The sequence below is a fragment of the Ascaphus truei genome, chromosome 22 (assembly GCF_040206685.1).
Source record: "Ascaphus truei isolate aAscTru1 chromosome 22, aAscTru1.hap1, whole genome shotgun sequence".
Taxonomy (NCBI): domain Eukaryota; kingdom Metazoa; phylum Chordata; class Amphibia; order Anura; family Ascaphidae; genus Ascaphus; species Ascaphus truei.
In genome coordinates, this window is record NC_134504.1 from 10,219,173 (window position 1) to 10,233,456 (window position 14,284).

At 56.3% G+C, this 14,284-nt stretch overlaps 1 protein-coding gene across 2 annotated transcripts in view; it reads left to right on the forward strand.

Annotated features, from left to right (window-relative positions):
- RHBDL3 (rhomboid like 3) overlaps positions 1-14,284 on the forward strand; it is a 77,452-nt gene that overhangs the window by 25,182 nt on the left and 37,986 nt on the right. For both annotated transcript variants that reach the window (XM_075579927.1, XM_075579928.1), the window contains 2 exons: positions 6,856-7,014; positions 13,486-13,710. In XM_075579927.1, the coding sequence (XP_075436042.1) occupies positions 6,856-7,014; positions 13,486-13,710 (384 nt within the window). The remainder of the gene's footprint in view (positions 1-6,855; positions 7,015-13,485; positions 13,711-14,284) is intronic.

Consider the following 14,284-nt stretch of genomic DNA (forward strand, 5'->3'; position numbering starts at 1 on the left):
CTTTTGGTTCAGGACCTCTAGCTTATTCCACATTAGCATTTGTAACGAGGATGGCAGCAGAAACAAGTGGTCGGATATTCGTGCCTTGTTCTGTATTTGTCATTGTATAAAGACGCAACCCATGGCGAGTAAAATAAAAATGTGACGGGAACCCTCCGCGGCTCCCTTTTCTCACTTTTTTTTTAATCGCCATTTTGTGTCCGGTTGTAGCCACTTCCAGCGTCATGTTGCAAAGCCAGGAAGGTCGAGGCAGCTATCTGTGCGTAGGTTTGCTGACTCTGCACTTCTGCAAGCCAGGCTGTGCTGAAAAAGCGGCAGGCGTACGCTTAAAGCGCTCCATCATAACATGGACAAGAAGCAAACAGTGATGCACTGTGAGCGTTCAATTGTATGTCATTACCCAGAATCCCTGGCTGCAGACAGTGGAAACGTATGTCATTATCCAGAATCCCTGGCTGCAGTGGAAGCATTGTATGTCATTACCCAGAATCCCTGCCTGCAGTGATAACATTGTATGTCATTACCCAGAATCCCTGGCTGCAGTGATAACATTGTATGTCATTACCCAGAATCCCTGGCTGCAGTGATAACATTGTATGTCATTACCCAGAATCCCTGGCTGCAGTGGAAACATTGTATGTCACTACCCAGAATCCCTGGCTGCAGTGGAAACCTTGTATGCCATTACCCAGAATCCCTGGCTGCAGTGGAAACATTGTATGTCACTACCCAGAATCCCTGGCTGCAGTGGAAACCTTGTATGCCATTACCCAGAATCCCTGGCTGCAGTGGAAGCATTGTATGTCATTACCCAGAATCCCTGGCTGCAGTGGAAACATTGTGTCATTACCCAGAATCCCTGGCTGCAGTGGAAGCATTGTATGTCATTACCCAGAATCCCTGGCTGCAGTGAAAACATTGTGTCATTACCCAGAATCCCTGGCTGCAGACAGTGGAAACGTATGTCATTACCCAGAATCCCTGGCTGCAGTGGAAGCACTAAGAGATAAAGGGGAAAGGCAGGGTTGCAGGCCTGTCTGAGACGTGTGAATGTGCTCACAAGTGGGATTTGTATTCATTCTGTACAATCTTCCCAACTGATGCAGCTGCAGCGACCTGGCGGTCTCTCTGCGTATTAAACGTCAGCTCTAATTTGCCACGTGAGAGCAGTTGGGGACTTGCTGACAAGCCGGCAATTTAGGGAACCAGTGTTGTGTTAAGCAGCAGGATAACATGTCAGGGTCACTGTCAGTCCATAGACTATCTCTATAATACTGCGTTCTTTATGTGAACACTAAAAGGGCAATCCATGCAATATCCTACAGGTGGTTTATTTTCTCCATAAATCGGTTCTGTAGTATTCGATAATACTTACTACATCATTTTTTTTTAAATTCATCTCTTAATGTCATTTTTAGGGAGTTGTAATATACTGAGCATCCTTTGATTTCTATAGCAGGTTTTAGCCCACCTCCCCAGCGGTGCAAGATCTTTGCAACACTTTCCTGTTTGTGATAAATTGTTGCCAATGTTGCCAGCAGTTTGAGCTGCAAACTGTAACAATAGATACTGTTACCTTGGTAATATAAGAATATATTGTAGCTGCTGAGTTACACTGACTGAAGGATTGATTGAAACTAAAAGGCAGCCATTTAGTGAACCCTGGGAAGCAGGTTATAGGAACACGAATCGATCGGCAGCTTAGGTAATTAGTTTTCAATAAAGGTAATCAAAGGCTGCGTATATTAAAACAAAAAAGATTTTTTTTTAAATTTTGTAAAGTGCTGCTTAGACTGCCTCTAATTCAAACTTTTCTATGTAACCCCTTTCAAAGTAGTAAAATATGTTCAAAATTATTTTTTGCATCCCATTTGTTGTTGCTAATTAATAACTTTAATTAAGAAAACCTCCCTTCAAACATGTTTTGCTGTCTAACGCTTCTACTTTATATATTGTTTTTTTTTTTTTAATCTACTATATATTTGTGAAATCACTGTATGTCTGCGTCCCAAGGGTCAATCGCATTGGACCTTGGGCCTGTCACTCCGGCTCAGGCCATGCCCGCCCCCGCACACCTCTCATTGGCCTACGTCCAACACCAATGCCACACTGTCCCACCCCTCACTGACTCTCATTGGCCTGCGTCCAATGCCCGCCCCCGCACACCTCTCATTGGCCTGCGTCCCACCCCTCACTGACTCTCATTGGCCTGCGTCCAATGCCCGCCCCCGCACACCTCTCATTGGCCTGCGTCCCACCCCTCACTGACTCTCATTGGCCTGCGTCCCACCCCTCACTGACTCTCATTGGCTTGCGTCCAATGCCCGCCCCCACACACCTCTCATTGGCCTGCGTCCAACACCAATGCCCTAATACTTCCACACTGTCCCACCCCTCACTGAGTTTTGGGAACGCTTTGCTTTTGCAACACCTAATCCTCTAATCCTCAACCTGCTCTGGGGCCACGCTTCACAGCTATAAAAACCTTCACGTCTGCTTCCACAGACTGCCGAATCAGGTACAGAATCTACACACAACGCACAAACACAGCACACACAACACCAAACACTGCAGACTGCCTCTTCAAACCCCCCTCCCCTCCACGCCACACATCTCCCTCCCGCAACCGGACCGCGAGGCCGCGGCCTCCACTCACACACCATGGCAACGATGTCCCTCCCCCTATCCCGCTACCTCACACAGTGTAGCTCCCACGAACCGCACAGCACGCCTCATCTCCTGCACCTCACACAGCTCCCTACCGCAACCAGACCGCGAGGCCCCCTACCCCGCGAGGCCCCCTACCCCGCTACACCATGCCACCAATGTCCCTCCCCCTATCCCGCTAGCTCACACAGTGTAGCTCCCGCGAACCGCACAGCACGCCTCACATCTCCTGCACCTCACACATCTCCCTACCGCAACCAGACCGGAAGGCCCCCTACCCCGCTACACCATGCCACCAATGTCCCTCCCCCTATCCCGCTACCTCACACAGTGTAGCTCCCGCTACACACCACTCCCTCCCGCTACACACCACTCCCTCCCGCTCCATTCCCTCCCCGGCGGGGGAACAGGCAGGCTGCCACGCGGCGCGTAAGATGGCGGACCCCCTTCCTCCCTCGCGCTCCATTCCCTCCCGCTCCACTCACCACTCACCTCCCTCCCGCTCCATTCCCTCCCGCTCCACTCACCTCCCTCCCGCTCCATTCCCTCCCGCTCCATTCCCTCCCGCTCCATTCCCTCCCGCTCCACTCACCTCCCCGCTCCCTCCCCGGCGTGGGAACAGGCTGCCACGCGGCGCGTAAGATGGCGGACCCCCTTCCTCCCTCGCGGCGCCGAGTGAGAAGATGGCGGCGGCCGGAAGTACAGGTAGGTGTCGCGTGTGTTGCTCCCCCCCACCTGCGGCGCCGCCGCCGCACAGAACTGAGAAAGGGCGCATCACGGGACTGAGACGCGTGTGCGTGTGTGTGTGTGTGTGTGTGTGTGTGTGACACTGCCCCCCCTCCTGTCCACTGCCCCCCCTCCTGTCCACTGCCCCCCCCCCCTCCTGTCCACTGCCCCCCCCCCCCTCCTGTCCACTGCCCCCCCTCCTGTCCACTGCCCCCCCCCTCCTGTCCACTGCCCACCCTCTCCTGTCCACTGCCCCCCCTCTCCTGTCCACTGCCCCCCCCCCTCCTGTCCACTGCCCCCCCCTCCTGTCCACTGCCCCCCCCCCTCCTGTCCACTGCCCACCCTCTCCTGTCCACTGCCCCCCCTCTCCTGTCCACTGCCCCCCCCTCTCCTGTCCACTGCCCCCCCTCTCCTGTCCACTGCCCCCCTCTCCTGTCCACTGCCCCCCCTCTCCTGTCCACTGCCCCCCCTCTCCTGTCCACTGCCCCCCCCCCCCTCCTGTCCACTGTCCCCCCCCCTCCTGTCCACTGTCCCCCCCCCTCCTGTCCACTGTCCACTGCCCCCCCTCCTGTCCACTGCCCCCCCTCCTGTCCACTGCCCCCCCTCCTGTCCACTGCCCCCCCTCCTGTCCACTGCCCCCCCTCCTGTCCACTGCCCCCCCTACTGTCCACTGCCCCCCCTCCTGTCCACTGCCCCCCCCCTCCTGTCCACTGCCCCCCCCTCCTGTCCACTGCCCCCCTCCTGTCCACTGCCCCCCCCTCCTGTCCACTGCCCCCCCCTCCTGTCCACTGCCCCCCCCTCCTGTCCACTGCCCCCCCCTCCTGTCCACTGCCCCCCCCTCCTGTCCACTGCCCCCCCCTCCTGTCCACTGCCCCCCCCTCATGTCCACTGCCCCCCCTCCTGTCCACTGTCCCCCCCCCCTCCTGTCCACTGTCCACCCCCTCCTGTCCACTGTCCACTGCCCCCCCTCCTGTCCACTGCCCCCCCCTCCTGTCCACTGCCCCCCCTCCTGTCCACTGCCCCCCCTCCTGTCCACTGCCCCCCCTCCTGTCCACTGCCCCCCCTACTGTCCACTGCCCCCCCTCCTGTCCACTGCCCCCCCCCTCCTGTCCACTGCCCCCCCCCCTCCTGTCCACTGCCCCCCTCCTGTCCACTGCCCCCCCCTCCTGTCCACTGCCCCCCCTCCTGTCCACTGCCCCCCCCTCCTGTCCACTGCCCCCCCCTCCTGTCCACTGCCCCCCCCTCCTGTCCACTGCCCCCCCCTCCTGTCCACTGCCCCCCCCTCCTGTCCACTGCCCCCCCCTCATGTCCACTGCCCCCCCTCCTGTCCACTGCCCCCCCTTCCTGTCCACTGCCCCCCCTCCTGTCCACTGCCCCCCCCCTCCTGTCCACTGCCCCCCCCTCCTGTCCACTGCCCCCCCTCCTGTCCACTGCCCCCCCTCCTGTCCACTGCCCCCCTCCTGTCCACTGCCCCCCCCTCCTTTCCACTGCCCCCCCTCCTGTCCACTGCCCCCCCTCCTGTCCACTGCCCCCCCTCCTGTCCACTGCCCCCCCCCTCCTGTCCACTGCCCCCCCCCTCCTGTCCACTGCCCCCCCCTCCTGTCCACTGCCCCCCCCCTCCTGTCCACTGCCCCCCCCTCCTGTCCACTGCCCCCCCCTCCTGTCCACTGCCCCCCCCCTCCTGTCCACTGCCCCCCCCCTCCTGTCCACTGCCCCCCCCTCCTGTCCACTGCCCCCCCCCTCCTGTCCACTGCCCCCCCCCTCCTGTCCACTGCCCCCCCCTCCTGTCCACTGGCCCCCCCTCCTGTCCACTGGCCCCCCCTCCTGTCCACTGGCCCCCCCTCCTGTCCACTGCCCCCCCCTCCTGTCCACTGCCCCCCCCCCCTCCTGTCCACTGCCCCCCCCCCTCCTGTCCACTGCCCCCCCCTCCTGTCCACTGCCCCCCCCCTCCTGTCCACTGCCCCCCCCCCCCTCCTGTCCACTGCCCCCCCCTCCTGTCCACTGCCCCCCCCCTCCTGTCCACTGCCCCCCCCTCCTGTCCACTGCCCCCCCCTCCTGTCCACTGCCCCCCCCCCCTCCTGTCCACTGCCCCACCCCCCCTCCTGTCCACTGCCCCCCCTCCTGTCCACTGCCCCCCCTCCTGTCCACTGCCCCCCCTCCTGTCCACTGCCCCCCCTCCTGTCCACTGCCCCCCCTCCTGTCCACTGCATCCCCCTCCTGTCCACTGCCCCCCCTCCTGTCCACTGCCCCCCCCTCCTGTCCACTGCCCCCCCCTCCTGTCCACTGCCCCCCCCTCCTGTCCACTGCCCCCCCCTCCTGTCCACTGCCCACCCCTCCTGTCCACTGCCCCCCCCTCCTGTCCACTGGCCCCCCTCCTGTCCACTGGCCCCCCCTTCTGTCCACTGCCCCCCCTCCTGTCCACTGCCCCGCCCTCCTGTCCACTGCCCCGCCCCCCCTCCTGTCCACTGCCCCGCCCCCCCTCCTGTCCACTGCCCCCCCTCCTGTCCACTGCCCCCCCTCCTGTCCACTGCCCCCCCTCCTGTCCACTGCCCCCCCTCCTGTCCACTGCCCCCCCTCCTGTCCACTGCATCCCCCTCCTGTCCACTGCCCCCCCTCCTGTCCACTGCCCCCCCTCCTGTCCACTGCCCCCCCCTCCTGTCCACTGCCCCCCCTCCTGTCCACTGCCCCCCCATCTGTCCACTGCCCCCCCCTCCTGTCCACTGCCCCCCCCTCCTGTCCACTGCCCCCCCCTCCTGTCCACTGCCCCCCCTCCTGTCCACTGCCCCCCCTCCTGTCCACTGCCCCCCCTCCTGTCCACCGCCTCCCCCCCCTTCCCACCGCCTCCCCCCCCCCTTCCCACCGCCTCCCCCCCCCTTCCCACCGCCTCCCCTCCCCCTTCCCACCGCCTCCCCCCCCCTTCCCACCGCCTCCCCCCCCTAACTTTACATATTAAACATACAAAAAAAAAAACAGAACAGAAGTTAAGTGGCAATAACTTGGTGCTTTTGGACCCCCCCCAAAAATTGAATTTTTAAGAAAAAGTAGTGATATTTTATCAGCGAGACTGCATTGAAGACTCCCCCCCCCCAAAAAATATGAGTTCAACTTGACATATCTGTAACACCATATTACTGTTTTATTATACTCCACCTCAACCACAAGATGAAATAATTGCAACAATGTGGCAGACGCAACGCCTACTGAATGCTGTAAGGATGGACATTCTGCAGCCAATAGGCTTGTGCTGGCATTGCAAGTGGGAGAAGACGCACGTCACATACTTGGCTACCTGGTAACACCAGATGTTCTGGTTATACCTTGAGGGCATTTTCATTGGCAGAAGCCTCAATTTGCTTTGCTGATCTCGCATTATGAAAACCGATTCCCAAGGGGATTTTCGGGCCATCTTGTGTTTTGATTCTCCGTCTCTCTCTTTGCTTTTCCCCCTTCCCCCCACCCCAGTTTGATTCTGAAAGCAGCGGGTACATCAGCACCGAACAATTCTGGACGCTGCTGCAGAGACACGGGTCAGAACTGGATCCGCACAAGCTGGATGTCCTGCTGGCTTTGGCAGAGAACCGTGACGCCGGGAAGATTGGCTACCAGGATTTCGTGAATCTGGTGAGTTTCTCGGCGCGCGGGGGAGCGGGTGATCCGGGATTGGATCTAAGCCCCACGTAGCAGCATCTCAGTAATGTGCTGATAGTCGGATAAAGTCGTAGAGCGGTGATTCCCAATGCGGGGCGCAAGTGAGGCGTCTCCAAAGCGTTTTCAAACAAATGATATATGTAATGGCGGATCGCAGGCAGTATAGCGGGCTCCTAAGCCCGTGTGGGGACTGCGCACTTGGTAACGCCCCAAAGTGTACCTTGGCGTGGGGGGGTGTCGCTGTCAATTACAGCAGTAGCTTCCGAAGTCGCTCCCCACAATGCTTTGCATCCACAGCAGCGAGGCATTGTGGGGCGTGACTTTGGAAGCTCCCGCAGTGAGTGACAGCTATACCCCCCCCCCCCCATGCTGCCTGCACACACTGAGGGGCAGTTTGGGGGATTGTTAAGCCTGTGTTCCCCCCACGAGCTCAGGACACTGTACTGCCTGGGATCGGTCACACAGTGTTAGCGATAGTCTGAGGGGTCGGCGATAAGATTTATTCATTAGGGGCTCGCGGAACGAATATTTTCTAGCAGGGGGGAGCGCAGTGTGATAAAGATTGGGAACCGCTGATATAGAGAGTTACACTTCGTGTTAACATACAGTATTTCTTAGAAAGTTCTCCATAGCAACCATATTGCAGTATGTGTCTAAATATATATATATGCAAATGTAAATACAACTGTATGCTCATCTGCATGTCTTAGGCAGGTCTGCAACCCCGCCTTTCTCCATTATCACCCAGCACACAGCACTTCCACTGCAGCAAGGGATTCTGGGAAATGACATGCAAATGAGCACACAGTGCCACTTTTTGCTTCAAAAACCATTTTTAACATGGTTCCCTATAGGCTTAAGCTTGCTGCATGGTCACAGCTTTGAGCACAGCCAGGGTTAAGGTGCATACCCAGAAAACCCGCCCACAGACAGCTGTTTCGACCTTAATGGGTCTCATCAGTGTGGGGTTGATTACTGGGTATGCAAAGAAGCTATATATATGCATATATATATATATATATATATATATATATATATATATATACACATACACACACACACACACACGTGTGTGTGTATATATATATCTCTGACTTGAGGGTGGGACCAGGGGGAAATTATTCTTGAACATGCGCAATAATATACACATTTACTGCAGTGTGTGTAGATAAATCCTTGTCTATGTGTGTAAGTGTTTGTATTTATATATGTGTGTTTAGCTAGCCCCAGATCTTTGCATTTGTATACAGTATATTTCTGCGTCTTGCCTAGACGCCGTGCTGATCATTGCCATAGCTCATACAATGAGCTGTCAGAGCGTTACTTACTATACGCTTCAGACCATTAGCTGGGGATGGGATAGCATTCTCTTGCAGAACACCGCTCAGAATAAATTACACTTTCCATTTGTTTCATTGGGTAGGGTTTAAACAGGGGCGGCCAACTCCAGTTCTCAAGGGCCACCAACAGGTCAGGATTGAAGGATATCCCTGCTTCAGCACTGGTGGCTCAATCAGCCCCAACTTCAATGTGCTGAAGCTGGGATTGATTGAGCCACCTGTGCTGAAGCTGGGACGGATTGAGCCCTCTGTGCTGAAGCTGGGATATCCTGAAAACCTGTCCTGTTGGGGGGGTATGGGGTTCGGAGCCCCTGCTCTATGCAATGAAAATGTGGTAAAGAGCGAAAATCGGTTTGTTTCTTTAAAGCTGCAATCAATCCCTCAGTCCAGCGGTGCGCAAAGTGGGGGGCGCGGGAGATTTTTTGGGGGGGCGCGGGCCGTTGCAGGGGCCCTGCGCTCTTCCCTGAGGCATTAAAATGAAATGCCGGGGGATCGCGTGAGGCCTCTGCAACGCTATTGCTTACTTTGGCTCTGCCGGCGTCACTCGTGTCCATGGCAACGCGGCATCAAATGACGCCGCGGGTCATGTGACGTGACGTCACACGCGTCAAATGACGCTGCGGGTGACGTGACGTCACATGACCCCGCAGCGTCATTTGACGCCACATCAGGGTAAGGGAGGGGGCGCGAGCACCAGCGGAGGGAAGGCGGGGGGGGGCGCGAGCACCAGCGGAGGGAAGGCAGGGGGGCGCAGCTGCAAAGGTTTGCGCTCCCCGGCCTGAGTCGACCAGATTAATTTCTTAGGGGTCTCTGAATGGGGGAGTACCTGTCAATCAAGTGTTTTCTTTCCCCCTATCCCCCCCTCGTCCTTATTCCCCCCCTCATCCTTATCCCCCCTCATCCTTATCCCCCCTCGTCCTTATTCCCCCCCCTCGTCCTTATTCCCCCCCTCGTCCTTATTCCCCCCCTCGTCCTTATTCCCCCCCTCGTCCTTATTCCCCCCCCTCGTCCTTATTCCCCCACTCGTCCTTATTCCCCCCCTCGTCCTTATTCCCCCCCCTCGTCCTTATTCCCCCCCTCGTCCTTATTCCCCCCTCATCCTTATTCCCCCCCTCATCCTTATTCCCCCCCCTCGTCCTTATCCCCCCCTCGTCCTTATTCCCCCCCTCGTCCTTATTCCCCCCCCTCGTCCTTATTCCCCCCCCTCGTCCTTATTCCCCCCCCTCGTCCTTATTCCCCCCCTCATCCTTATCCCCCCCCCTCGTCCTTATCCCCACCTCGTCCTTATTCCCCCCCTCTCGTCCTTATCCCCCCCTCGTCCTTATTCCCCCCCCCTCGTCCTTATTCCCCCCCTCATCCTTATCCCCCCCCCTCGTCCTTATCCCCCCCTCGTCCTTATTCCCCCCCTCGTCCTTATTCCCCCCCCTCGTCCTTATTCCCCCCCTCATCCTTATCCCCCCCCCTCGTCCTTATCCCCCCCTCGTCCTTATTCCCCCCCCTCATCCTTATCCCCCCCCCCTCGTCCTTATCCCCCCCTTGTCCTTATTCCCCCCCTCATCCTTATCCCCCCCCTCATCCTTATCCCCCCCTCGTCCTTATCCCCCCCTCATCCTTATTCCCCCCCTCGTCCTTATTCCCCCCCTCGTCCTTATTCCCCCCCCCTCGTCCTTATTCCCCCCCCCCTCGTCCTTATTCCCCCCCCTCGTCCTTATTCCCCCCTCGTCCTTATTCCCCCCCCTCGTCCTTATTCCCCCCCCTCGTCCTTATTCCCCCCCCTCGTCCTTATTCCCCCCCCCTCGTCCTTATTCCCCCCCCTCGTCCTTATTCCCCCCCCCCCTCGTCCTTATTCCCCCCCTCATCCTTATCCCCCCCCCCGTCCTTATCCCCCCCTCGTCCTTATTCCCCCCCCTCATCCTTATCCCCCCCCCCTCGTCCTTATCCCCCCCTCGTCCTTATTCCCCCCCTCATCCTTATCCCCCCCCTCGTCCTTATCCCCCCCTCGTCCTTATTCCCCCCCTCATCCTTATTCCCCCCCTCGTCCTTATTCCCCCCTCGTCCTTATTCCCCCCCTCGTCCTTATTCCCCCCTCATCCTTATCCCCCCCCCTCGTCCTTATCCCCCCCCCTCTCATCCTTATTCCCCCCCTCTCGTCCTTATTCCCCCCCTCTCGTCCTTATCCCCCCCTCGTCCTTATCCCCCCCCCTCGTCCTTATCCCCCCCCCTTCTCATCCTTATTCCCCCCCTCTCGTCCTTATCCCCCCCCTCTCGTCCTTATCCCCCCCTCGTCCTTATCCCCCCCCCCTCGTCCTTATTCCCCCCCTTGTCCTTATTCCCCCGCCCTCGTCCTTATCCCCCCCCTCTCGTCCTTATTCCCCCCCCCCCCCTCGTCCGTATTCCCCCCCCCCTCGTCCGTATCCCCCCCCCCCCTCGTCCGTATTCCCCCCCCCCTCGTCCTTATTCCCCCCCTCCCCTCGTCCGTATTCCCCCCCTCTCGTCCTTATCAGAGACACAATAAAGATAAGGGGAGGGGGGGGGGGACTCTGGCTGTACAAGCGCTCGCTGATCCCACAGTGACATCACACAGTGACATCACACAGTGACATCACACACAAGGGAGCAGCCAGAGGAAATCACAACCCCCTCCCCAGGTCTCCCTTTAATAAATACATTAAATATACTTATAGGTGTCAGATTTGGGTAAAAAATTGTGTCAATTACCCAGGCGAGATCCCCTTAAACATGTCACTGGAATCAGTTCACTTTGATCCCATAAGGACCGTGTTTACTAAATGGTGCTATAACTGCCTGCCTCCGTGCGCCCGCACACACTAGCTTTAATCTACTCCGCTGAGCTCAATCGTTGGCAATCTGGCCGCGGTGTTTTGAAATTACTTGTGTGGCCGGAGCTGCCAGGAAGCTGGCGGTGGGGGGGGGGGAGAGAGGACGGTGTGGGGGGGGGGGGGGGGAGAGAGAGGACGGTGGGGGGGGGGAGAAAGGACGGTGGGGGGGATACTGTTATCTAGGAGATGTGTGTTTTCCGCATCACAGCCACCCAGTTATTCTGATCCAAGATAACAGCGGCCGCCTGTAACAGTTTGTTTCCACGCCTGGGGGCAATTGTGGGTCTGTCACCGACCGTGTGCGCGCCAGGGACATTTTTTACTTTTAGCGCGGAAATAATTCCCTTACGCTGTAACGCATTGCGAATCTGAAAATCTGCAGGCGAGTTGATGAGAGTAATATATATTATGGGTTAAAGCAGGGGTGTGCAAAGTTTTCCCCCTGCGCCCCCCCACCCCCTGCCTGCTCTCCTCCCCTGCTCGTGTCCCCCCCCCCCCCCTCTGCTCTGCTCCAACGTCAAATGACACTGGGGTTATGTGACATCACGTTGCCATTTTCTGTAACCACTGTGCCCCCCTGAAAAATCTTGCGCCCCCCCAGTTTGTTCACCTTTGGGTTAAGGCAGCAATCGTCTCCACTCGTCTCCCCCCCCCCCCCCCAGAAACCTATAAGAGTTTAACGCATATAAATTGAGTATTTTGCCCCCTTTGCCCACTGAGCAAAACGCTTTGCTTAACGTTCTAAAAATCAAGATTTTCGCCATTTCTAGCATCTGGGGAGAGCTTCATTTCAACCTCACGGAAACGTCATATTTCGAAACGCTTCAGTCTCCTGTACGGAGACCGTCGCGATAAAAACGGCGTCGGAAAGGAGATATCTCTTAAAATAAGTATTCTAAAAAGGGAGAGAAATCGGCGCTACCTTTTACAACGTTGTTTTCACTTTTAAACGGGTAGCCAGATGATGCAAATATCATGTGTGTGCTATCATGTGTGTCCCTCCTACTGTCTCTGTACGTTCTCCCTACCTACCAATTAGATTGTAAGCTCCTCGGGGCAGGGACTCCTCTTCCTTAATGTTATGTTTGTCTAAAGCACTTATTCCCATGATCTGTTATTTATATTATCTGTTATTTATTCGATTACCACGTGTATTACTGCTGTGAAGCGCTATGTACATTAATGGCGCTATATAAATAAAGACATACAATACAATACAATATGCTCTAATTATGATATAATCTGTGCCAAACATTTAAAATTGAAGGACAACGTGACTGATAAGATAATCTAGTTTCCCCTTTGAATAGAAATGATATCTGCTCTCCACAAGAAGTGTTGTGCCCCATTTAATAGCCCCCTTCATGAAGTCCCGCATCTATACTGTATGTATGTATATCCTTATCTTTCAGGTGTACTCGGCACTTTACAAAAGACAGTACTGGGAATGACCATAAGTGCAGCACAGTCAGACAAGAGGAAAGGAAATCCCTGCCCCGCAGAGCTTACAATCTTCCTTATTCTATTGTATCTGCTGCGAATAACAACATACAGGCATACCCCGGTTTAAGGGCACTCACTTTAAGTACACTCGCGAGTAAGTACATATCGCCCAATAGGCAAACGGCAGCTCGCGCATGCGCCTGTCAGCACATCCTGAACAGCAATACCGGCTCCCTACCTGTACCGAAGCTGTGCGCAAGCGGGGAGACTATAGAGCCTGTTACACATGCGTTATTTACATCAGTTATGCACGTATATGATGATTGCAGTACAGCACATGCATCAATAAGTGGGGAAAAGGTTGTGCTTCACTTTAAGTACATTTTCGCTTTACATACATGCACCGGTCCCATTGCGTACGTTAATGCGCGGTATGCATGTGTTACATAGTTACATACATGCTCCGGTCCCATTGCGTACGTTAATGCGGGGTATGCCTGTGTTACACAGTTACATACATGCTCCGGTCCCATTGCGTACATTAATGCGGGGTATGCCTGTGTTACATAGTTATATACATGCTCAGGTCCCATTGCGTACGTTAATGCGGGGTATGCCTGTGTTACATAGTTACATACATGCTCCGGTCCCATTGCGTACGTTAATGCGGGTATGCCCGTATATGGGCTCTAATGTTGCGGCCCAATTAGAAGCAGAGTTTTATTAGCGAGCAGATGTGAAGAAGAACAGCTCCCAGCAGCCCTTGGGACTCGAGCGCAAGGAAGCCCGCAAATGAACCCCCTCCCCTTTCCCTCCTGCAGATGAGCAACAAGAGATCAAACAGTTTCCGGCGAGCCATCCTGCAGGGGAACCGGCGGCTCTGCAGCAAGGCCCTGCTGGAGGAATCCGGTCTGGGCCTCGCACAGCGTCTGATCCGCCACGTGGCGTACGAGACGCTGCCCCGAGAAATCGACCGGAAGTGGTTCTACGACAATTACACGGGCTGCCCCCCTCCCTGGTTCATGATCGCCGTCACCGTTGTAGAGGCGAGTACAGTGACGCGCACGGATGGGGGATTTCCTGTGGAGGGTTGTGTGGTCTTTGGTGTGGGAGATTCCCTGACGAAGCACGTTTGCACGATCTACAGGTGTGTAGGGCGGCTGCAATTAGATTGCAATCTCCTGGGGGGAGGAATGGGTCCTGGACATTGAGTTCATTATCTGCATTATCAGGGGGGGGGGGGTTAAATAAAGGATTGGGGTTCAGCGAAGTTGATAACGCTTTAAAAAAAACGGGATTTCTCATGCTTCGTAGGTTCCCATTTACTAAACCGTTCTAGGCGTTTAAAGCAGTTCCTGCTTCAGCACAGGTCTGATTGAGCCACCTGTGCTGAAGCTGAGATATCCCCATCGTCCTGGGAAATCGGGCACCTGCAAGAGAGGAGCAAACTTCCAACACAAGCCGGGCCCCTGTAACAAGTCTCACAGTAGAATGACCCAGCCAATGACCCAGCACAGGTGGCTCAATCAGTTCCTGCTTCAGCACAGGGGGGCTCAATCAGAGGCTCTGTCGAAGACTGAGCTTCTGATTGAGCCACCTGTGCTGAAGCTGGGATATCCT